Source organism: Stegastes partitus, unplaced genomic scaffold (assembly GCF_000690725.1).
Source record: "Stegastes partitus isolate 25-593 unplaced genomic scaffold, Stegastes_partitus-1.0.2 Scaffold1319, whole genome shotgun sequence".
NCBI classification, from domain to species: Eukaryota; Metazoa; Chordata; class Actinopteri; family Pomacentridae; genus Stegastes; species Stegastes partitus.
This window is the reverse complement of record NW_007579050.1, coordinates 93,639-116,217: the sequence shown is the minus strand read 5'-3', so window position 1 is coordinate 116,217 and position 22,579 is coordinate 93,639. Positions and strand designations below refer to the sequence as shown.

The 22,579-nt window shown below is 43.7% G+C and overlaps 2 protein-coding genes across 4 annotated transcripts in view; both read right to left on the bottom strand.

Annotated features, from left to right (window-relative positions):
* Positions 1 to 9,592: 9,592 nt before the first annotated feature.
* Positions 9,593 to 22,579, bottom strand: part of zgc:162193 (TRPM8 channel-associated factor homolog) — a 19,219-nt gene continuing 6,232 nt past the window's right edge. For 2 of the 3 annotated variants that reach the window (XM_008298470.1, XM_008298471.1), the window contains exons 6-13: positions 14,056 to 14,357; positions 13,689 to 13,863; positions 13,386 to 13,480; positions 12,936 to 13,146; positions 12,031 to 12,267; positions 11,498 to 11,721; positions 11,280 to 11,393; positions 9,593 to 11,014 (exon numbers count right to left, since the gene is read on the bottom strand). In XM_008298470.1, the coding sequence (XP_008296692.1) occupies positions 10,772 to 11,014; positions 11,280 to 11,393; positions 11,498 to 11,721; positions 12,031 to 12,267; positions 12,936 to 13,146; positions 13,386 to 13,480; positions 13,689 to 13,863; positions 14,056 to 14,357 (1,601 nt within the window). In that variant the 3' untranslated portion in view covers positions 9,593 to 10,771. Of the gene's footprint in view, positions 11,015 to 11,279; positions 11,394 to 11,497; positions 11,722 to 12,030; positions 12,268 to 12,935; positions 13,147 to 13,385; positions 13,481 to 13,688; positions 13,864 to 14,055; positions 14,358 to 15,008; positions 15,307 to 15,715; positions 15,933 to 16,099; positions 16,777 to 22,579 lie in introns of those variants that run through there. The other variant, XM_008298469.1, reaches the window with a different exon arrangement.
* LOC103369695 (protein FAM115-like) lies at positions 20,300 to 22,573 on the bottom strand. Its single transcript, XM_008298472.1, has 4 exons — positions 22,526 to 22,573; positions 21,105 to 21,315; positions 20,652 to 20,888; positions 20,300 to 20,387 (listed from the first exon to the last, which is right to left on the bottom strand). The coding sequence occupies exons 1-4, from the start codon at positions 22,562 to 22,564 to the stop codon at positions 20,317 to 20,319; spliced, it is 558 nt and encodes a 185-aa protein (XP_008296694.1). The 5' UTR covers positions 22,565 to 22,573; the 3' UTR covers positions 20,300 to 20,316.

Genomic DNA, 22,579 nt, shown 5'->3' with positions numbered 1-22,579 from the left:
ATTATTTTTTTCTTTCTATAGTTATTTTACTTCATTATTATTCTTTTCCTTGCTAATTCCTAGGGTGACCAAATTCCATGTATATTGTGTACATACTTGGCCATTAAAGCTGATTCTGATTCTGATTCTGACATTAAATTTGTCACTGATAGTTCAATCTAGTGCCAGATTAGGCCAATGATAGAGGCACGTGAGTTGTTACGGGGCGACAGTGGCGAGGAAAAACTCCCTGAAACAGGAAGAAACCTCGGGAGGAACCAGGCTCTCTGGGGGGACCCTTCCTCCTAAGGGCTGAGGGACCTCCTGCTGCTCCAGGCCACAGGACTAGCTGCTGTTCTGAACCAAACGCCCAGCTTCACCTGCAGCACAACAACAGAGAGTAGAAACTTAAAGCTTATTCATGCTTTCTGCGTCCACAAGGGTACACGTAATGTGAATTTTCCATCCACCCGAATACGTGTGCATGACGATTTATAAAGGTGTGGAGGGCTGAGAATCTCCTCGGACATTCTCCCCTCTCACCAAACATTTGTTTTCAGCACCACTTGTTTTTCTGGTACAGGTGTAGTTGGCACACTTGCACCGCTAAAAGTCCGCAAGGTCACAAATTTTGGGCTGATGGTCTGTGTGGATCCTCACAGATTTGGGTGGATGACAAATCTTACGTTTCATGTACTCTTGTGGACGCAGGTGTGTAAAGTGAGAATTGGACTTTATCTCCATGGTGACTTACTTGAACTGGATCGTCCTCTATATCGATCCAGTTCAGCCTGAGTTCAGATCTGTCCTCCTCTGCTGGTTTGGAAAGAGAAGCACATGGATAAGTCCCACCATTCCCAGTGTGGCCTACATGGAAAATCAGACATGTGTGGTCTCACTGCGAGGTGAAACAAGTAGCTTCAACAGAGAATGAATAGGCCGTCTGTTTGAATTCAGCACAGGGTGTCACAGTGCGTCCTCTTACCTCAACAAGGAGAGACACTGGCCAACTTCCTGATAACAGGAAGAACCTCAAGAGGACCCTGGCTCTGTGGGGTGGTCCTTACTCTGGAGGGCCGGTTGACCTCCTGCTGCTCCAGTAACAGGACAAACTGCTGATCTGCCATCTTGGTTGGTTTGTGCAGGCCGTCCACCATGGGCTTACAATCTGCTGATCCTCCTTAACCCTCCAGCTTCACCCTCACCAGCTGCAACGCAGCAGGACAATCACAGGCAATAGACTTACCTGTCTCCATGGCGACTTACCTGGACTGGACTGGATCGTCCTCCTGAGCCTGAGTTCAGGCCTCTCCTCCTGTGCTGATTTTGCCCCAGCAGCACACCCTGGGCAGGTCCCAGCATTCCCCCGTGTGGCCTACATCTGAAATCAGACATAAAAACATCTGTGGTCTCAGTGTGTGGGGAAACAAACCATTTAAATGGCGTCACAGTTTACGTGACGTCTGTTTGACTTCAGGGTGTCAAAGTGTTGTTTTCTTACCCGTCTCACGTAGAAGAGGATGTACGCTGTTTTCTGACGCTTCTTACAAACCAATGATCCCGTCGTCTTGGTGACATGGGCATCATCGTAGTTCAGCCAGCAGTCAGCTGGGTCATCCAGCGACTTGCTGGGATGCACCCCATCACTGATGTAGTGTCCTAACAGGAGAAGAATCACTGTTACATCAGGTGTCCCAACATGAACTGAAGGTTAGAAAATGTAACTGAGGAGAAGAACAGTTTCCGTCCAAATTTAGAGAAACAGTTTCAACAAGCTTCCAGAAACTTAGCTCCATTTTATGTAATCAAAAGAGCAGCAGATAACTGCAGAAGTAAGGATGGAAATATGGCATTCATGTTCCTGGAAAATGTCATAATTTGAGAACGTCTACAGCCTCCTCTGATGTTGTCTTACCTGATTTCCCTCCAAAGCCTAAGTGGCTGATGACACTAACCAGGCTGTACTGACCCTCAGCCTGAGAAGAACCACAGATAACAACAGTTAGCGTCACACACACACACACACACACACACATGCACAGACACACACACGCACACACACACAAACACACATTTCTAGCACCAACACACATCGCCCACATCTTTCCTTTTTGTTCTCAGGTGAGCTATTTTTACCTGGCTGGAGGACACCATCAGCTCCCTGAAGAGGTCGATGGGGTGGTTCAGCTTCACCAGCTGTAGGAGCCAGTTGAATTTGTACCTCTTCAGGTGTAACATCAGGAACCTGTAGACAGGAAAAAAAGAGTAAAAGAAAATGAATGCAGACATGATGGACTGATTAATATATATTGAACAATAACTACTTGCTGCCTGAGTCTGCTGTAAAAACACATCTGAGAGTCTCAGACTGTACAGCGGACGTTTGAAAATGGTTGGTAGAAAAACATAAAGTCAGCGCAGCCAGTCATGGATGTGTTGTCACTTACTTTGGCAGCGTCAGGAACGTGGACCGCTGGCCTGAAGCGGTTCCGCCACACTCACATCTGTACTCTACCTCAGTCTCCTGCAGGAACAACATGCTGTCAGTTATGTACAGTGCAACAAACCAACACAACACACACACACACACAGTCATTAAAACACAGCCACTGACTGACTGACTGATTTCTGTTGGTTCCATGAGGCTTCATGTCAGTCAGTGCTGATATGAAAGAATGAAAACACACAGGGTTCTTACCATCTGGTATTTCTGGAGCATCTCCTGGACTGAAGCATGAGGAATTAGATCCAGAGAGAGGTTGGTGAACTCCTCCTCTCTGATGGACTGAGCCCTGCAGCTGAACATCAAAGGAACAACAGACGTAAAGATACAAGAAAAGACCTGCTGCTGCAGAAACGTCATCAGTGATCAACCAACACACGACGACACGTCAGAATACGAGAAGGAGGTCAAGATGGATTTTTCTGTGTGGTTTCACCTTTTGCATGTCCTGGTGTTCTGCATCTTGAACACCAGGTTTCTCTCCACGGGGCAAGTGTAAGTTTTCCCCAAGACGTTTGCGTTTAGCTGCAGCGATGAAGCCAGACTCCTCATCTGCTCCAAGACAGCTGTGAGGAACTCGTGGGCTCCCTGAACAAAAGCACACATTTGATTTGATGCACAGATCAGAAACTCTGCAGGCGACGAAACATGACACCATAAAAAAACTGCCGACTCACTTTCTGTCTGTGGTCCTCAAACTCAGGAACCATGACAGAGATGGCCCTCTTGAAGGACAAGAGGGCCCGGCATTTCTTGCGGGCATCTTTGGACCTGCGACGTCTCACAATGTCCATAAAACAGCTGCAGAGGAAGAAGAAAGATGGTGGTTGAGGCTTCATGTTGGCCGCCAGGATGGTGGAGAACCTGGAGGTTAACTGTTTTCATGTATGTGTGTTGGTGTGTATCTGTGTGTGTGTATTGTTGCACCTCATCATCTTGGCGTTTGGACATAACTTCCAAACCTGCTCCTGGGATCTGAAGTCCTGGATGAAGTCTGTGAGCGTCAGCAGACTCTGGAGGCTGGAGTTCATGTAGCAGATCTGGGACGGGTTGGGAAACCTGACACACAAACACAAAAAGTCACGTCACACGTCCACATCATGATCTTCAGCGACAAGTCACAAACTGGGGCGGACTCTACTGAAATGGGAACCAGTTTCCTGAAACGAGGTTTGATATGTGTGCGTTTGTGGTGTTCCTGTGTGATCTGCTCACCCCAGCCTGCAGACCTGCTTGTCCCTGATGCTGTGTGCTTGGGTCTCTCTTGGTGCAGCGTCTTCTGGTTCTGTCAGCCCTTCAGACACCATCACTTGGACGCAGCTGTGGCGCTGCTGAGTCGCCTCCTTAGCTTTAACAGGGCTGCGACGAGGAATCAAATGTTTCATTTGATTAACTTTTGTAAAACTTCATGACCAACAGCAGAATTCAACAGAAGAAATCAACTCAGTCATCAAATGTCAGTAAAAGTCTGACAATGAGGGAATTAAATAAGACCCTCATCAGAACTGTTTCAGTGATCACATGTCCAGCAGAGAAAACGCTCAGAAAAGTCTTTTACATTTGAGGATGTGATGCAGCACACAGAAGCTGAACACTTTGATCAGGAGATAAGAGAACACAGATCAACACAGTGAAATGATGTCTGGTTACCTTCTGTCATCTTCCTGGAGGTCTTCATCATAATCCGGACTCACGCCATAGCATCCCTGTTGGAGGAAAAACAAGCATGAAGGGTTGAATAATACAACAGAGCAGCAACTGGCACCAACGCTTCAGAAGACAACATTCAAGTCTAGACTGGTAAATAACTGGTTAACGTGAAGGACTGAAACTGGTGAACAGACCCTGAAGAAGTTAAACAGGCTCCAGAAAGTCTTCTTCTTCTTCTTCTCTGGTTTCTTCTTTTCTGTCTCAGTTTTTTTCCCTCCCTTGTCTGTCTTCTTTATCTCTGTCGTCTTTATCTCTGTCTTCTCTGTTTTCTTTTCCTCCGTCTCCGTCTCCTTCGGCTGCTCAGGAGGGGGCGCTGTGGTGGACGCTGCACCATCGGAGGAGGCGACTCTGCAGACAAACACAGCTGCTAATTCTGCTGCTGACTGAGTTTGAACTGTTGATCAGTCAGCTCAGAGGATGAATGTGTCTCTAGGATAAAGGCTTGAGTCCACAGTGACACTACTGGCACTGACTTTCTTACCTTTGCTGCTGCTCTTCCACAGAGGATGATGAACTTTCGCTCTTTTTCTGCAGAGTTAAAGTAAAAACATGTTTTGTGTCTGAATACTAATGTTTCAAACGTGTAAAATGATCATGTAAAGCACTGACATTCCTCCTTAAACACACCTGGAGTTGACCAAACAGCTTGTACCACCAAGGAGTTTTCTCCTTGGAGTTTTCTCCTAAGGTCTTGTCAGCTGGAGCTCCTGACATGGTGACTCTGGTGACAAACAGAAACATGGCCGCTTATTCTATCATGACCTTGTGTTTGAAACAAATCAGACTTTAATCAGAACTCTTAAATGAAAATTAACTTGTTTTAAAGCATTAAATACTCCGTGTGTTGTCACAGGCTTCAACCAAACAAATCAAGAAGCACACATGAGGAGCACAGTCCAGGAAGTTTCCCAGATTCCAACATCAGAGGTTCACTTGAACAAACTTTAAAAAGCTTTAAAGCTGCTGTGGTGCATTTGCTTGTTATCATAAAGAACAGATATTACTTTAACCATCTTCTCACACACTCTGAACGTAATGTTTGGGCTCAACACAACAATTCATTCATTAGCCATCAGACAACTTCTATAAAATTATGTTAAAGCAACAAACTACACTGAGTTTGGGGGAATCAGCTTTTCCTCGCTACAATCAGATATTTTTAATTTTAATTATTCAAAGACTGGTAGCAGGGGGCGTTTAGATGACAAACATTTGAATAATTATGTTGCTTCACTTTGATTTTCTTAACTAGTTTTACTTTATTTACCTCCTGAGTCTGTAAGATGAGTACACTTAACTCGTTCCACACAGTTTCACTACGTTATCTAACAGTACTCACATGCCACAATTATGATCACAAGTTTTGAAGTTGAGAAACCTTTTAAAATAATACCTGCTCCAATCAGATTGTCTTCAGTAGTTGTTGGCTTTTTCATGTTTTTTTTTGTTAATGTATTAGCTTTTAAGAAAATATTCAGCAACAGAATTAAAACACATTTTGTGTATTTCCACCCACAACATTTGAATCTTCTGTTTAATTTTATCTTAAATTTGCCCACAAAGTATAATGAATCATGAGAAGCTCTCTCTTGCTGAACAGATGAAACTTTATCATTCTTATCCACGAGTTGATCAACTGAAGGGAAACGTGGACAAATTACTGCTGAATATCGACTTTTAGCTACGAGTTGTAGAACAACATATTTCATTAACTGTCATCTGAACTCCGTACATGAGTCCACTACTGGTCACATCACAAAATTTTCCTAAACTCATTGCTTCAGAGGAATTTATTAGTCAGAGACATCTTGTTCAGCCTATAGGTTCTAACAAACGACCCCAACCAGCAGAAACTAGCTGTGTCTGAAATCCCTCCCTATGCCCTACATAGAGCACTATATAGGGTGCACGCCATTTTGTAGTGTTGTTCGAATTCTCAGCGGTAAATTTCATCCACTACATAGTGCACTCAAAATATCCCACAATGCACCGTAAAAAGTAGTGTACAGCCGATGGTTACTAACTGAGCAATATGGACCGTCATGCATTGCGCGAAAGGAAATGGAAATGGAGATGAACGAGAGCGTGGAAAAATTCCCGTTTGTTTTGTTACATTTTATTTTACCTGGATAGTGAACGTCGCTAAAATTGTGGCGCTCGGTTGTGATTTGGACATACAACACCACTTTAGTTAAATTGCTTTTAGTTACTGGATCCTGAAGAAACGCTCTCTCATCTGGTATGTACAGCAAAATGACAATAAACTGGATTTAATTTGATTTCTTAGCTACGCAATAAACTGTTAATTTGATGTGTTTGTACTACGCTGTTGCAGCACAAATCGCGGCTAGCGAGCGACGTAGTTAATAGCTCGAGTAGTGTCTGAAATGATACTTTGCCGAGGTGCTCCCTATATAGTGCACTATATAGGTAGTAGGGAGTGAGTGGGTGATTTCGACCACAGCTACTGTCCACTACGTTTACTAGGACTTTAAATTGTGAACATAAATATGATTTCAAATTACACATAATATTAATGTTTAGTAATTACCGTCATCGTTATGTCAACCCAACCCATCCAAATAAAGGTTGCATCTTAAAAATGTTCATCTAAATTAGTGAATTTACTTGATCTTGTCCTCATGCAGATATGTTTTTGTGAATGTGCTGCTTTCACTGATTGCTGCAGTATTGAATTATATAACAAAAAGTTAAAAAGCATATAGACACATAACTGTGTAATAAAACACATTTTTTAGTTTACTACTGTGTAAAAAAACACCTCCATAAACCTAAGCCCATCATTCCTCCTTTAGTTTTTACTGGTTTTTCTGTGTTCGTCATTACCTCTCATCCAAAGTGGGGCGCTGTCTGCTCTGATCTCCCTCCACTGGTTCGCTAGCGACTTGTGTGTTCTGATCACAATCAGAAAAAGGGCAAAAATATAACATAAATTAGCAAATAAAGATCGTTTGCTGATGTAAACTGGCCTCACAGACCAGAGTAACTGCAGGAAATCTCATCAGAGAAGCAGAGAAACGCCACAGTCTTAGAGGAACAAGGTCTGAAACAGCGTAAATAACTGTGAATATCTGTGAAACAAACCTTCCTTGTGCAGTACAACATGGTGGCAGCTCTCTCTGTCAGGAAAATCATGTGTACTGTGTCTCAGTTGGTTTGCACTATTTTGTCCCCTAGAAGCGGAAGGTTGTGGAGCAGCTTTGTGACGTCACCACACGGAACGTTCTAGAACGTCGGTTGGTGCTGCTTCACTTCACTGCCTGAAACTCCTCATAGAGTTCAATGTTAACGAACCAACACGTCCACCATCTCACACTTTAAACACACTGAATACAATATAGAACACATTTATTGACATGTGGTGGTGACATTGACCTCTGAATGTACACGAGGCTCATTAAGCTGCACAGAGTCCTTCAGTTACTCAAATGTTGTCCTTCAACCACAGAGCTCAAATGACACACATTTAAATCCTGAACAAGAAGAAGACGACATGAACGTGCCTCATGTTAAGATTTTAAAGCTCCAGTCTATGATTTACCCACCGTTTCGCTAACACTGGCCTAAGCTAGCTAGCGTTAGCCGCCTTCGTTCAGCGCTGTAGTCGACAGAAAGTCATTACAGAAACACATCCAGTATAATTAACGAGACAAGCCCCCTGAGAGCGCAGACCTCCGCCAAGCAGCTCATTTCCACCATATTGTGATTTCCAGCCAATGTTAAAGTCCTGCATTCATTTTATCTACACTGTTAGATTCATGGATAATCAGAACATAGCTTTAGCATTTGAATGAACATTGATATCACTGATAGCAAGCTGACAAAGTGATGAATGGTCCATCTGTACTCTACAATATTTTGTACAATGACGGTATTTCTGCAGTTCCTGACTGGCTTTAAGCTGTTAGCTAACAATATGCTAGGTTGGTAAAACTACAGTCATGTTATTGCTAACATAAACACACAGGGAGTAACTTAGGCTAGGGTAGCACAATTTTAGCAATGAAAAGCATGACAGATGCAACGAAGCACACGTCAGTGGTCCTGACACATGGCAAAGAGAGTTAAAGTGAACCAGGAGACATGCTAAGTCATTGTTAGTGTCACAGTGTGGTTCTGAACTTATCTGTCAGTAGCTCCGCTCAGCCCACTCCTGTAACACTGCCTGGCTGTAGTTTACTCCTGTACTACTGAGAAGACAGCGGTGAGGACTGAAGGACTGAATGGAGTCAGAGCTCCATCTAGTGGACAAACGGCACAAGGACAACATTGCTGTGACAGTATTTACTGTTCTATGAGAAAATCATCCATCCATCCATCCATCCATCCATCCATCCATCCATTATCTATACACTGTTCAATCCTCACCAGGGTGGCGGTTGGGCTGGAGTCTATCCCAGCTGACTTAGGGTGAAGGCAGGTGAAGGACAGGCAACCAGTCCACCGCAGGGCCACACTTAGAGACAGACAACCAAGCACACATTCATTCACTACGGACAATTTAGAATCACCAATTAACCTAGCTGCAAGGCAACAGTGCTACCAACTGCGCCACCTTGCAGCCCAATGAGAAATTCACCAAAATGTAACCATGTGTTCATTGTGCCATTATCAACATTTCCTGAAAATTTCAGAACAGAAGAACTTCTGGAGTTGTCTGGCTAATGAACAAACAAACAGATAAACACAGGCTAAAACATAACCTCCTTGGTGGAGCTAATAGCAAAGCCAGTATATGCAGTTTTCATTTGCCTACTTAGAGTTTAAAGCTTTATATTTGTCTCTCATGTGTGGTATCAATTATAAGTCTGACTTATCATTTTGCAAACTGAACAAATCATCAAACTGCCAGCAGCCATTCAAGCCTGTCAGCCTGCAAATAAATTCAGCAGAACATTAAAATCATCAGGTGGTTCTGTCAGCTGTTGTTTAACTGTAGAGCGCTGCATTATTCCCTGACTTTGTTGTGGATAACTATGAAATAAACATTGTGCAGTCAAACCTGATCATGTGCCGTAACATCCACATTCAGTTTTAAACTATGAAAATATATATTGCACCTTTTAACTGTAGCTGAATCTCTGCTGTTTGGGCAGCGCACAACTCAATACATGGAGCAGCTTCACAATATTTTTACAGTAAAAATGACTGGTTCACTGACTGGCGAATGTACAGAGAATTATCACTGAAATCTGCAGCTCTCCTCAGCTTCACACAGCTTTATAGTGAATCCCAGCTCCCATTAAGCTGTCCTCGTTGTAAGTGAACTTTCACCATTCTTGTAGTTTTTCAGCCGCAGCTGTTTTGTGCTACTGTAGTGGTTAATATAGCAGAGCATTTAGCAGTGAGGGCAACAGAAATGCTGATCAAAGACAAACCCAGGGTTGTGAGAGTTGTATTTATATTTGTCAGGTGGACAGAAACACAACTGAAACATCACGTCGCTCCAGTGCTGGATGTGTAAAGAAGCCATGTACCTTTTAAATAACTTCCTGCTGGAACTGTGGTAGTGATGGACGACTTGAGATGAGCGGTGGAGCTTTGAAAAAAGCTGTTAAAGTAAAACAGATAACCAGGGCGGCACAATGGATACAACCCCGATAAGACATAGAGAAAGTGAGAAAGTGAAGAAGCTCCCCCTGAGTGAACTGGAAGCAACCTATCAGAGGTTCTTCACTTCACCAGGAGAGGAGCTTTTACACAACGACTGCAGCTGATGAAATAAGGACAGTGATCTATTCCAGTGACAGTAAATATTAAGAAACACAACTATCAAGCGTATTGTTCATCCTGTAACCACCTCTCAAATCACTTATTGTTCAATGTGGTGTTAACATTAGGGGAAGGAATGACCGCTCTGATCCATAATAGTGTCATCAACACTTCTGTCAAAGTAGAAGGGTTATAATGCCAAGTCAGCATTCACAGGCAGCGCAGGTACTAATTCAAATATTCTCTTAATATTGTGTCTCATTGATGACCTTTAGGTTTTTACCCTTATGTATACAAACTGGTGTATCTGTACGAGAGAACTGATTAATTCCAAACTGTGTATCTCCCTTTAACACGATCATGTTCACTAGAGTGAATAGTTCTTTACAAATGAAGTTGAAGAGTTCAAAAGCTCCACAGACAGCTGTGTCACTACTGTCTCTTTTTTCTACATCAAAACAAGGTGGGACATTTACCATTAAATACAACTGCAGTAAAATCTACTTTCAAGTATATTGCATTTAGGACTTTAAAAGGCTAAACAGGCTTTATCCCAAAATGCTTTACAAACACATACAGTTTGCACACCACACAAGACACACACAATAAGAGTTGGGTTGTGGAAATACAACAAGACTAAAATAGAACACAGGTTTAAACACATTTCAAAACCCAAGGAATCAGTTTAAAAGGAAAATCGGGTGAAATACAATCAAACGCTACAGAACTGAAGGAGGTCTTGAGGCACTTCTGAAAACATCAACACATTCGGCCTCTGGCAGGCGATTCCAGAGCTGAGCAGCAGCTACAGAGAAGCCTTTCCTTTAAATAGCAGCAGTCTGATGTTCAGCTGTACTGGACCATGGGGTGATCGCTCCAGACAGGCAGCTTGGAGAGTTTCTCCTCAGTGGCTGTTTGTATGGGCCAGCCCCAGGCCTTGAAGAACCCAGCTAGGTTCTTCCCCACAGCCTGGGAGAAGGTCTCAGCGTACAGGTTCATCTTTCCTTGGTTGTCACTGGGGAAGTTACTCATCTTGTGGTAGGCAGCAAACACCTTCTTAAAGGCATCCCAGCCAAACTTCTCCTGGAGCTACGTGGAAGGAGACAGAGGCAAAGATAAATGTGAAGAGGAGTATTAATCCTGTCTAAATGAGGTTTACTATCCTTGAATCAGGTAAAAACATCGTCTTCCAAATCTGTCCTTAGATGCATGTCAGGCAACATTACACATTTTTGTCCCACTAGTTTTACGAGTCTAATAAAAAGAAGAATTAAGACAATCATTAGTCTAGCGTCTAAATGTGTGGCACAGGTATAGCCTCTTAGTAATCACACATACACCAGTTCTCTCTCACCTGCATGTAAGTCTCCAGGGCCACAAATGTATCCCACTTGTTGAACTGCTTGCCTCCCTTAACGTATTCCTCTGTACGAGATCTCCTATTTGTTGGTTCCATAGCACATTCAGCCTAGAGTCAACACATGACACTCATCATGCTGTAATGCTGATCCGGGGGAATGACTTGATGGTAAAACAGTGTGATCACATTTCTACAGAAATGAGTTACTCCACCTGTGCCCCGTTCATCCCCAGCACCTGTTCATGCACATACATTGACCACAGGTTGCATGTACACTCTGTGGTGTTTGGGGGGAACTCCCAGCTGGCCCTCTGCTGGTTGTGTCCCAGTTCATGGATGGGGCCCCACAGGCCTTTAGTCCTAGCATGGTCAACGCTGACCAGCTCAGCTGCTGTGCACCTGTGTGTCATGATAGGGTAACCTGCATGCATCCAGCCTGGATAGAATAAAAACAGAAGAACAGTTCTGAACATATGTAAATCTGTGATGTTCATGGATCAGCCACAGCCTTTAAACTACCTGTCTAACACTGTGAAGGTTTTTTTTTTTAAACTAATCTACAAATAAAGATGATTATAACTGTGATTATGTTTCACTTCACCTGCCACTGGTTTTAATGCTGTGGCTGATTGGTGCATGAAGTCAACGCAAAACTTCTCTTTCAATAACTAACTTTTACTGAGAAGTTGTGCAACTTTGAGTAAATCAGGCATTTCTCTACAGGATCACAGCCAAACACACTAACCGTGGGAAATCTGCACATCAGTTACAAAGCGTTCTTTGCGGGGAAATTTGTGTGGGATGACAGCCAGGTCAGCAATGCCCTTCATCATGTCATTCCAGAGAGCCGCCAACTCATCAGGGCGATCCAGGTCCCGCACAACATCTGACGGCACAGTGAGGATGATGTTGTCGAACTCCAGCTCTGCCCAGGGTGAGGGAGCTGTACGCAGCAGTGACCACTCGGCTGCAGTCGTCACACCTGAAGAAAGATAAACATATTGCAAGTGTGTATTCAAAACAGAGTCTAGATTTGTGAACTCTGAGAACATGCTGCATGGTTGGAGTGTGAAATAAATCTTCTGTCTTCAGACGTAAATGCCTGTATTACATGCACCACCAGTGGACGAACAAATTTACTAATGGGTTCACAGATATGTTGCCATGCCTTCATTCATTTAGTATGTTTTCCCACTACTAATCTCTTCTCACTCAGGTTCATGGCATTCCTGAATTGACCAGAAGTCGTGCTTAACTTCACCTGTCTTCACCTTTTCCCAACCTCATCATCACCCCCTGCAGTACGTGTTATTATTTTTCCCCACAGTTGCTGCCATTCTCCATCTGTCCACCAGATGTCCTCAGATTTTCTATCTTGTGTAGTCACCTGACTCCCACATTTATCTACTTATGGCCCCATATGGTCTTTCACACACCTGTCCCAGGTTGCCTGCCTTCCCCGCCTGTATTTATGCTAGCAGCCTCCACTGACTCCCGACCAGGTTGTTGTTAATTTCCGTGCTCTTTATGATATGGACTCCTGTTTGTGCCACCTTAACTGTTCTAGGTGAATGCTGCCCATCTGTCACTATACTCGCCTGCCTGCCTGTGATCGTTCACCTCCTCCAATACCATCCACGACACACTCACCAGATTTATAATACGGTGCAGGTACAGCCATCTGCACTGTCGCCTCCAACCCCTTCACTTGTGTTTTGGGCGGGGCCACCAGGTAGATGAGTCCCCCCCACAGGTTCCACACCTGCATCATCTCTGAGGTAACGGGAATTCGCTCATGAACACATGGAGCTCTCTTCAACTCTTCGGCATGCAGCTGATCTGTTTGACAGCCGATCTGAATCTGAGAAACACATGGAAGATAAAAAGTGCAGCATAGATGTTTGAGTCACATGATGTCCGGCAGGAAATATACAGCAGATAGAAAGATGGCGTGTTAGCTATGTTTTCTTATGCATAGTGATAATTATTGGTCTTACTGCGTCTGTAGCACCAATTAACCCAATGAAGCCCATTTTAGTTTTGCAGGTACCGTGTCTAACAGTGACCCAGTAACATTGATTTAGTTTGTAGGCTTTGTACCTGCCATCCCTTGTTGACAATCTCTGCAGGTATGGCCATGTAGGTCTTCATACCATGGGACAGGTAGAGTCCAGTGCTGACCCACTCCTCCCGCTCTGACACACAAACACGACATCAGACGTTATAATCTGCGATCTTTACATGTAGAAATACTAAATATTATACATATCACCGCTACAGTGAGGTGTATAGATTAATATCATGTAAAAGCACAAACATTACTCATGAAAAGGTGTGCACATATTATATAGGAGTTGGACTCAGTAAAAGTTCCCCTATTTGCCCACAACAATGAGATCTGACCTGCTGTGTTGACGTCAATCTTGACTCTGTGGTTGTAGACAACTGGCATCAGTGGGTTGTTCTTGATGAGGTAGGGCAGCAATTCGTCAGGATCTGGGCAAACCTTATACACCTCTGCCCCCACATTGAGCAGGAGGTGGTCTCTGGGACTCTTCGCAGGGCAGGTGTCGCTCACCTTCAAAACAATGGTGAATGTTACGGAACCACGTTAGACCTCAGGCATATAGAGGATGGTAATATTGGTAGCATTGCTCCAATCGTACAGTTGCTTGTATTACTGCGGTGGTTATTGCATTTTCAACATATGCTTTGACTAATGGTAACTGAATCTAAGATATCACGAAAGAGCATGTCATTCCCTGCCTACCTGTGGCATGCCAGACTTCTTTAAGATGTCAGTGAGCGTGGACACCACCTGTGTGTAGGAGGAGCAGCCATGAGCCTTCATGTGCAGGTAGTTGGCACAGTCCCCACCCAGCTTTTTAAGGCATTCCTCTTCATGCGCTGTAAGTTCCTGTCCCTCGGACACATGGCCAGCAAAGCGATGTAAAAGGTGGCGGAAGTGGTAGCTGTCTTTAATGGCCTGGCTGGGTACAGGGGCCTTGTAGGACCCTTCCCCGATCGTCTTCCCCAGCAGACTCAAGCCCATTTTGTTCAGGATCTTGTTCCCTGAAACATAATGCAAGGAGGCTGACTTGAGCTTTGTGCTGTACGGTTGAAAGACGATTGGACTGATGCCCAAGCCCAAATCTGGTGGAAACATCTATCATCTTTTGTTAGTTTGGGCACGTCTGTGTCTTCCTCTTTCTTCTTTTTGCTTTTACCAGAACCAGAATCTCGCCTGCCAGCTTTCCTGTGAGTTCTTAATCCCAGTCCAGGATTTCCTTTTTAATTTAGCTGCTTGTTGACTCTGTTTTTTTACTGGTGATCCAGTGAAGATAAATTCTGCTTCTGTCAGTAAGCAAACACTTAGAGGTGGGATCCAACAGGAACTTTACTTGAAGAATACTGAGGTCTTACCCTCATACTATATTGTATGAACCTCCATGTAGTGATTCTGTAGTACCCAATCTTGTGTGGATGGAGGCACGAGCCATGACTTTTCTCCAGTTTCTTTTTTCTAGTGACCTGTCTTTTCCTGAGCCTATTTTCTGAAACTGCGCTTAGATTTGTGACTGCAAATCTTCACTTAAAGTCAAACCACTGTGGCAGTTCATTGTTGTCCCTGGTGAGTGTCATTACTAACTAGCAATCAAAGTTCTTGCCAATGTGTGTGTGCTGGTGTAAATTGGAATAATAAGTTGTGCCACACCATCATACCTGAGAACTCTGTCATTGGGTTTTGCCCGAGGTGTGTCTGTGCCCAGTACCAGGCATGTCCACCAATCAGCAGGCCTCCTCCCTCTGCCACAAAGTTTTGGATTTCCTGAACATGGTCATTGCTGTACGCTGTGCACACAAACACACTCAGGTCTTCCTTGAAGTGGGTCTTTTCACAATTAAAGCCTGACTTGTGGAAGAGGTTGAAGGCATCATGGAGGTCTGGCACCACACCAACAACCCCATTCCGGCCTTCATCCAGCCAGCGAATGGCGTTGTTCCAAAATGGAGCCAGTGTCTGTGAAGAAAGATGGTTATTCAACAAAGAGAGTGGTTTGTTCATCACATAAGAAGTATTTGACTGATTGAGTTCATTTGTTTAATTCTATGCTACAGCTGGCTGGACTACAGGTAGCCAACTGCTGCAGGTTGTACAGTATCTAATGAATGAATGAGTAAGAAAGCTTTCTGGTAAGTGTAATAAACTGTGACATACAGATGGAAAACAGATTAAATGCAACATGACTTAAAAAGGTGTCTGCAAGTCTCTTCTATTCTATTCTATCTCTTCTATTCAGATGGAGTGAGATCTGATGACTGTGTAGGAATGTGAATCACACGAGTCTCATTTTCATAAAAAACACTGAGCAACATTAATACTGTATTCCTGTAAATAAGAAAAACACAGAACATTATTGACAACCTACCTCTCGCCTCAAAAGTCCTTCATGTGTGATCACAACAACCCGTCCCTGGCCATAGTAGGCTCCTGCCAGAAACGCTCGTCCATCCTCAGTGGTACCGATGGGGAAGGCCAGAGGGCCGTGGATCAGAGCCTCAGAAGCTAGCACCCCATTCAGGAGATCAAACTCTGAAATGCCCGCCAGTAAGAACTCCAAGTCGTCCTCAAAATCCTTACCTATTCTGTATTTTAGGGAGATGGAAAAAGAAACGAATTGTCACTATTAGGTGACAGTTCTTTTTTAACTGTGCTCGTGGCCTTGTTTAATGGATGTCACTCTTTGAGAACTGCTGTCAGATTACAGCTCATAACCAAATACAAAAGAAAGAGAAACACACTGTGCACTCACACCACAGACATCCAGGAGGATGGGATCTGAGGGTAGACAGGCAGGTTCTCTGCTTCACCCTGATGCTCAGAGAAGTAGATTCCTGCCACCCCTGACACCTTGTTCCCATCAAACAGAAGCAGTGTGTTCTCCTTCGGGTGACTTGACGCCCAGTGCCACGCCTGTCCAGCTATCAGCACTCCTCCTCCTGCTTTCATGAACGCCACCAGTTCCTTCGGGTTTGCTCCAACGCTGTAGGCATCCGTCACGTAAACACCAACCCCCAGATCGGCCTTATAGGCTCCCACAACTTCTGCTTGGAAGCTGGATTTTCCGAGGTTATCAGCAACACTCTTGACGTTGTGGTGCAGCCCTACAGAGACGTTATCAGATCCATCTCCTCTCAGCCAGGTCAGAGCGTTCTCCACCAGAGCTGGAAAGGCCGTCAGGTAGCCCTCGTGACCCAGGACCACAATCCGTCCACGGCCATACAGAGAGGCAGCCATCAGGACCTGGCCTCGGCTGTTCATGACCAAAGGAAAGGCATGATCTCCAATCAGCACCAGGTCACTGGGGATGTAAGGGCCACGCAGGTCCACTTCTTTCAAGCCTCTCATCAGGGACATGTAGGCTTCCTCATGGTGGTCTATGATGGGCTGGTTGGTCATGATGAGAAGAGGTAATGCTATAAAGGAGGAAGGTAGACGGCAAAAGAAAGCTGTGCTGAGTCTGAATGTGAGTCTTGTTGGCACAAGTTGTAACAGCTGTTCTTAGACTGATGTCTGGCTGCCCTGCGGGAACAGAGAGACAGACAGACATTTGAACAACAACAACAAAAAAAGGCGAATGGCTCACTGTTTATGTGACATGACGACAAAGTTAGAACAAAATATCAACGTACAACTTCAGAAACAATTTTAAAGCTGATGACTACATACTGATGACCATGAATTACTGATATTAACCACAAACAGCAACATAAAGCAAAAGTTCTCTACCTGAACGTTACGCTGGTTTTGGCTTGTGTTGCTTCACAGTGCTACAACAGTTTCCCACATATCAAGAAGACGAAGAGTCTATATAAGAGATCAAAACAGGAGGGACGATTAGATTCATAAAGATAAAGACAATAATAGGAGGAGTTAAGTCAAGCAAACCCAGTGACAGAGGCTGGAATTAAAAGATCGTGTGCAACTGGACTGACTGGATTCCAAAACCTCTGAGTCAACACTCTGTTGTTTTTACTAATGGCTTATACACAAGGACTGAGACAGAGCTACACCCTGACTGTATACGAAACCTGTTCATCCAGTCGGCAAAGACCAATATTTGTTGATGCCACACCACTTATACATCATACAGACACTGAGGTGTCATTGGGAACTAATCATTTCTAGAAGAAACCTCTGACAGTTTTGTATTGCAATAGAAATATTTAATAATATGCAATCATAATATACTGACATGTTATACTGGTTGTGACATTATACATTTTAACAGGGTAAAACAGAATTGGGTTGGCCTAGAAATGCTAGAAGAATATGAAATTAGGTCACGTAGATGGCATTTCTGACACGTTCCAACAAGGTTAACATCATGACACAATTTTAATATGTTACGGTCAAACAAGATCAACTAAAGTCGTTGGTATTACAGGTGCTGCACTGGCATTAAGTCTGTCTCACAGCAACAGGGGACTATGTGGATTAGCTGATGAGGTAGAATCCAGCTTTTAAAGGTCATATATCAATATTCAAACAAGTTCAGTTACAGATACATGACAGAATCTGTGTCTGGGTTGTTGAAAAACTGAAAAATGTGTTCATACATTCATACAAATAATCCTGCAGAAAGCTGGTGCAGTACCTCCTCCAAACTAAAGTGACTGGTGATAAGTTTAATGTTGAAATAGTTTTTTTTCTGTTTTTACATTTAGCAGTATTTGTTAGTTCAGTTTTATAAGCTTAAACGTCAGCTTTCATTCATATTAATGCCATTTAAATGCATTTATTAATAAATAGATAACATGAAAAGATAAACAAAAAGACATCTCAGTGAGGTAAAGTAAATATTTATTTGTGTCTTTGGCAGTAGTCAGATCGTGCAGTGAAAACAAAGGTGTGTCCATTATAGAAAGCCTGACTCACTTATTGCTGCTATCATGTAAGAATTATTACTGAGCATTAAAGCCAATGGTAGATGCAGTTTACGAGAAATGCTCACACATGCCGAAAAGTATTGTTATATTAAGACCCTGAAAACCAGACTATTCTCGTGCATAACTTTTACGATTGCTTTGAAATTAAATATGTCGCAAAGGAATTGGAAACAGAATATGTAAACAAATAGAACAAGTGCCCTGCTCTTCTCCCTTCTAAGACAATCAGCTGTCAATTTAAAACGCAGATGCTAAAGTAAAGATCTGAATCTGGTCAGAGGCAGTATGTTATTTCTGTTCTTCACTTCAAATATGACAGTAACACAGAGGGAGAGCAACGCCAGCTAAGTAAATCCCCCCATTACAGGTACAAGTTGGTAAGCACAAGCATCGTTATTTTATGTGAAGTCTGCAGCAGTCTGATGCTCAGCTGTACTGGACCATGGGGTGATCGCTCCAGACAGGCAGCTTGGACAGTTTCTGCTCAGTGGCTGTTTGTATGGGCCAGCCCCAGGCCTTGAAGAACCCAGTCAGGTTCTGCCCCACAGCCTGGGAGAAGGTCTCAGCGTACAGGTTCATCTTTCCTTGGTTGTCTTTGGGGAAGTTGCTCATCTTGTGGTAGGCAGCAAACACCTTCTTCAAGGCATCCCAGCCAAACTTTTCCTGGAGCTACGTGGAAGGAGACAGACGTAAATATGAAAAAATGCTTTAATTTTTAATCTACCGTTGTTACTGTCTGATATGTAATGAGCAATAAAGCGCTACAAGGAGGTGGAGAATTTTGGTTTTATTTGCATTATTTTTGAATGTTCACAGATATGATTCTGTTTAAATGCCGACTCAGGTGTGTTGCTGAATACTTCAAGAATTACATTGGCTCAGGTGTGGCATGAACCAGCCCCGTCTCCCAGCAATTACATTTTCTAGTTTGCCTCCAGTTTAAAAGCGTTATAAACTTCGCATAATGACGTAGGAGGGAAGGATGGAGCAATAAATCACCAACAGGAGCTTCACCCAGAAGACCAGAGTTCATGTCCTGTGTCGGACCTTCATCCATAGATTGGTTCCCTTCTCACTCATTGTCTACTTTTGGTTTTCACTTGCTGCTTGGTTAAGTTTAGGCACCAAAACTACAAGGTCAGGCTGAGGAGAGCATCATGGTTTGGGTTAAACATATAACATATGACTGGTGAGGTGAAAAGGAGTGACAGTAAAGCAATGAAATAAAGAAAAGATATGTTGATTAGAAACCTATCAGTAACATGTCACAAATCTAATCCAGCAGAAACTAGCCTTCCCTCAAAATGTAGTTGAGAAAGCTGTTTAGTTGAATGAGACCGTCATTTTTAGGACACAGTGCTGCCCAAGCACAGAGTGTTATTGTCCTACCTGTATGTATGTCTCCAGGGCCACCCACATGCTCCAGCTGTCAGGTTTTTTGCCCTCTTTAACAAAATTCTCCAATCGTTTTTGTCGTTCTTTCGGCGTTACAGCTGGATGAGCCTGCATTGAACCAGAGGAATTGATTGCTCAACACCATCATTCCAGTGAAATAAAGGTATCTCATCTTATGACAAAAAAAGTGTTTTATATTGTCTAAGGATATAAAAACATGGAACTATTCAACACTATGTTTTTAGCCAATGATCTCAAAGCACAACTGAGTTACTCCACCTGTGCTCTGTTCATCCCCAGCACCTGTTCATGCACATATATTGACCACAGGTTGCATGTACACTCTGTGGTGTTTGGGGGGAACTCCCAGCAGGCCCTCTGCTGGTTGTGTCCCAGTTCATGGATGGGGCCCCATATGCCTTTAGTCCGAGCGTTGTCAGCACTGACCAGCTCAGCTGCTGAGGTACTATGTGCCATGATGGGATAACCTGCATGCATCCAACCTGAAAAGAACAGTGTTATAGTAATGATTCCTTAAGAGTCCACTGTTTTGCAGGGGGAACATAGTGCAAGCAAACCTCACCAGAGCAAAGTCTTATATTAGTATGTGTTGGTATAAAACTCTTCATTCATTTAGTCATTTTAAACAAGGATGTTTTTTTCTTTTTAAAGGCCAACAACATCATCAGGGACCGCCCGTTCTAATCACACCACCACCTCTTCGTACTCCTGCTGTCTGGCAGATGTTACAGGACTCTGAAATGCAGAACTTTAAGATTCAAGGTTTCTACCCCCAGTCAATAAGACTGATAAACACATGCAAACTAGAATAAACAGACGTATAAGTAGTAGAAAAGGGAAATGCATAGCACAAATATCTCAAAAATTGCACGTCAGTACAATAAGTAAAATGCCCACGTGTTACCTGCCATGAGTTGGGACAGGCCTCATGTCTTCAGGACTCTGAACAGTATAAAAAGGAGCAGAAATATTCAGCATGAAAGACACACACACACTAACCGTGGGAAATCTGCACATCTGCCACAAAGCGTTCTTTGCGGGGAAATTTGTGTGGGATGACAGCCAGGTCAGCAATGGCCTTCATCATGTCATTCCAGAGAGCCGCCAGCTCTTCAGGGCGATCCAGGTCCCGGATGTACTCTGATAGCACAGTGAGGATGACGTTGTCAAACTCCAGCTCTGCCCAGGGTGAGGGAGCTGTACGCAGCAGCGACCACTCGGCTGCAGTCGTCACACCTGGAAAGAATCAATGGATGGGTGGATTCAAAACTGAGCAATGCATCATGACACAGTCACCTTGGTGGCGCATGTTGTTTATCTGATTAACAGTTAGACAAACCATGTGCAATGCTTTAGGAAAATGGCTGAATTGTGAACTAGATATTCATTTCCCCTCACAACTTAATGCTTTACCTCTTTATGACACGGATACACACTTAAACACACACTCACCGAATTTATAATATGGTGCAGGTACAGCCATCTGCACTGTTATCTCTTTACCATCCACTTTTGTTTTGGGCGGGGCCACCAGGTAGATAAGTCCCCCCCACAGGTTCCACACCTGCATCATCTCTGACGTAATAGGAAATCGCTCATGAACACATGGAGCTCTCTTCAACTCCTGAGAGTTCAGTCGATCTGTTTGACAGCCGATCTGAATCTGTGGATGAAATGGAGCGTGTATTAATACTCAAGTATAGTTCATGAATAAAAGGATGATGCAAGACTGGCGAGATAAAGAAATAAATATCTGACAGAGTACTAGAATTAGTAGGAGCAGTTTTCTTGTCTGGATTAAATAAAGAGTGTATTAGAGCTGTGACAAGCAGCTTTCCAAATGTTTTTGTCACATTTTTCCCCTTGTGGGCGTGCACCCGATCTCAATCTCCATTCTGAAGCCTGCACACTAAACAGACTAATGCCACAGCTGTAGAGTTTGAGTGTGAGAGTTCATGATGGTTTGAAATGGTATATAAAGGAGGAAAGGGGCACACTATTATGACAGCAAAGCTCAGAAACAACACATCACCATTTCAGCTCGTGTTCCATTTGCAGTTTAATTGGCTCAGTTGATGACTTCCTGTTTGTGACGTTACATTTATACACTTCAGCAAAACTACCAAAAGTTAGGAAAGTCATGACCGGATGGAAATCCTATGTTGGCTGAAACACACCAGTAGCCAGATGCTGATAAAATTCCTAGCAGACTTCCTCCCTTCACCATCCACGCTTGTTTTTTTGGCACCAATTCCGCTATAGACTATTGGCAAGTCCCTTAGAAAGGAAAGTCTGCAGATATGTGGACTTGCATAATAGTGTGACAAACTTCACATCAAAGCCCATTTAGTAGGGACATGCCTCTAAGTCTGTGTGTGAGAGTATGTGGATTGGGCTTATGACTGACACTACGCAGGGTTGGGACCAATGGGGCTGAGTTACAGGTTGTCGATCTTGAGTACAGTTGTTGGGTGGGACTTGCTGCTGCCATGGATGTTGAGAGGCTAGGCCACTGTCAACAGGAGTCTGCCATAGAGTGTGGGGCTACAAGAGATTTCAAGGGTGGGTTGTGCTGCCACTCTACAGTCTGGCAATTGATAGGCCCTGGGGTTACAACTGATACTGGGTTTGAGGTGGTCCATTGGACGGACTGGGCCCTGGCTGCAGCTTCGTGGGACAACACCAGGGTGCATAGTGGTGGTAGAGTTTGTTGTATTGGGGTTTGCGGGACCATCTCTGGGAGAGGACAGTGACGTTGCTCAGGGCAGCTGAACTGGGTCTGAGCTCAACAGGGGGCTTGGTCACTGACAGGGGCTTCACTGGGTAATCATCACACAATTAGGTCAGTAATTATTCCACCGGGTGTACTGTACCTGCCATCCCTTGTTGACAATCTCTGCAGGTATGGCCATGTAGGTCTTCATACC

Excerpts from the sequence above, each read along its gene's own strand:
- LOC103369695 (XM_008298472.1), bottom strand. The coding sequence starts at position 22,564 with ATGGCCATACCTGCAGAGATTGTCAACAAGGGATGGCAG. Across the intron at positions 21,316-22,525 it reads TTGTCAACAAGGGATGGCAG|ATTCAGATCGGCTGTCAAAC; the intron begins GTACAGTACACC and ends TTTCATCCACAG. Across the intron at positions 20,889-21,104 it reads TGCACCATATTATAAATTCG|GTGTGACGACTGCAGCCGAG; the intron begins GTGAGTGTGTGT and ends GATTCTTTCCAG.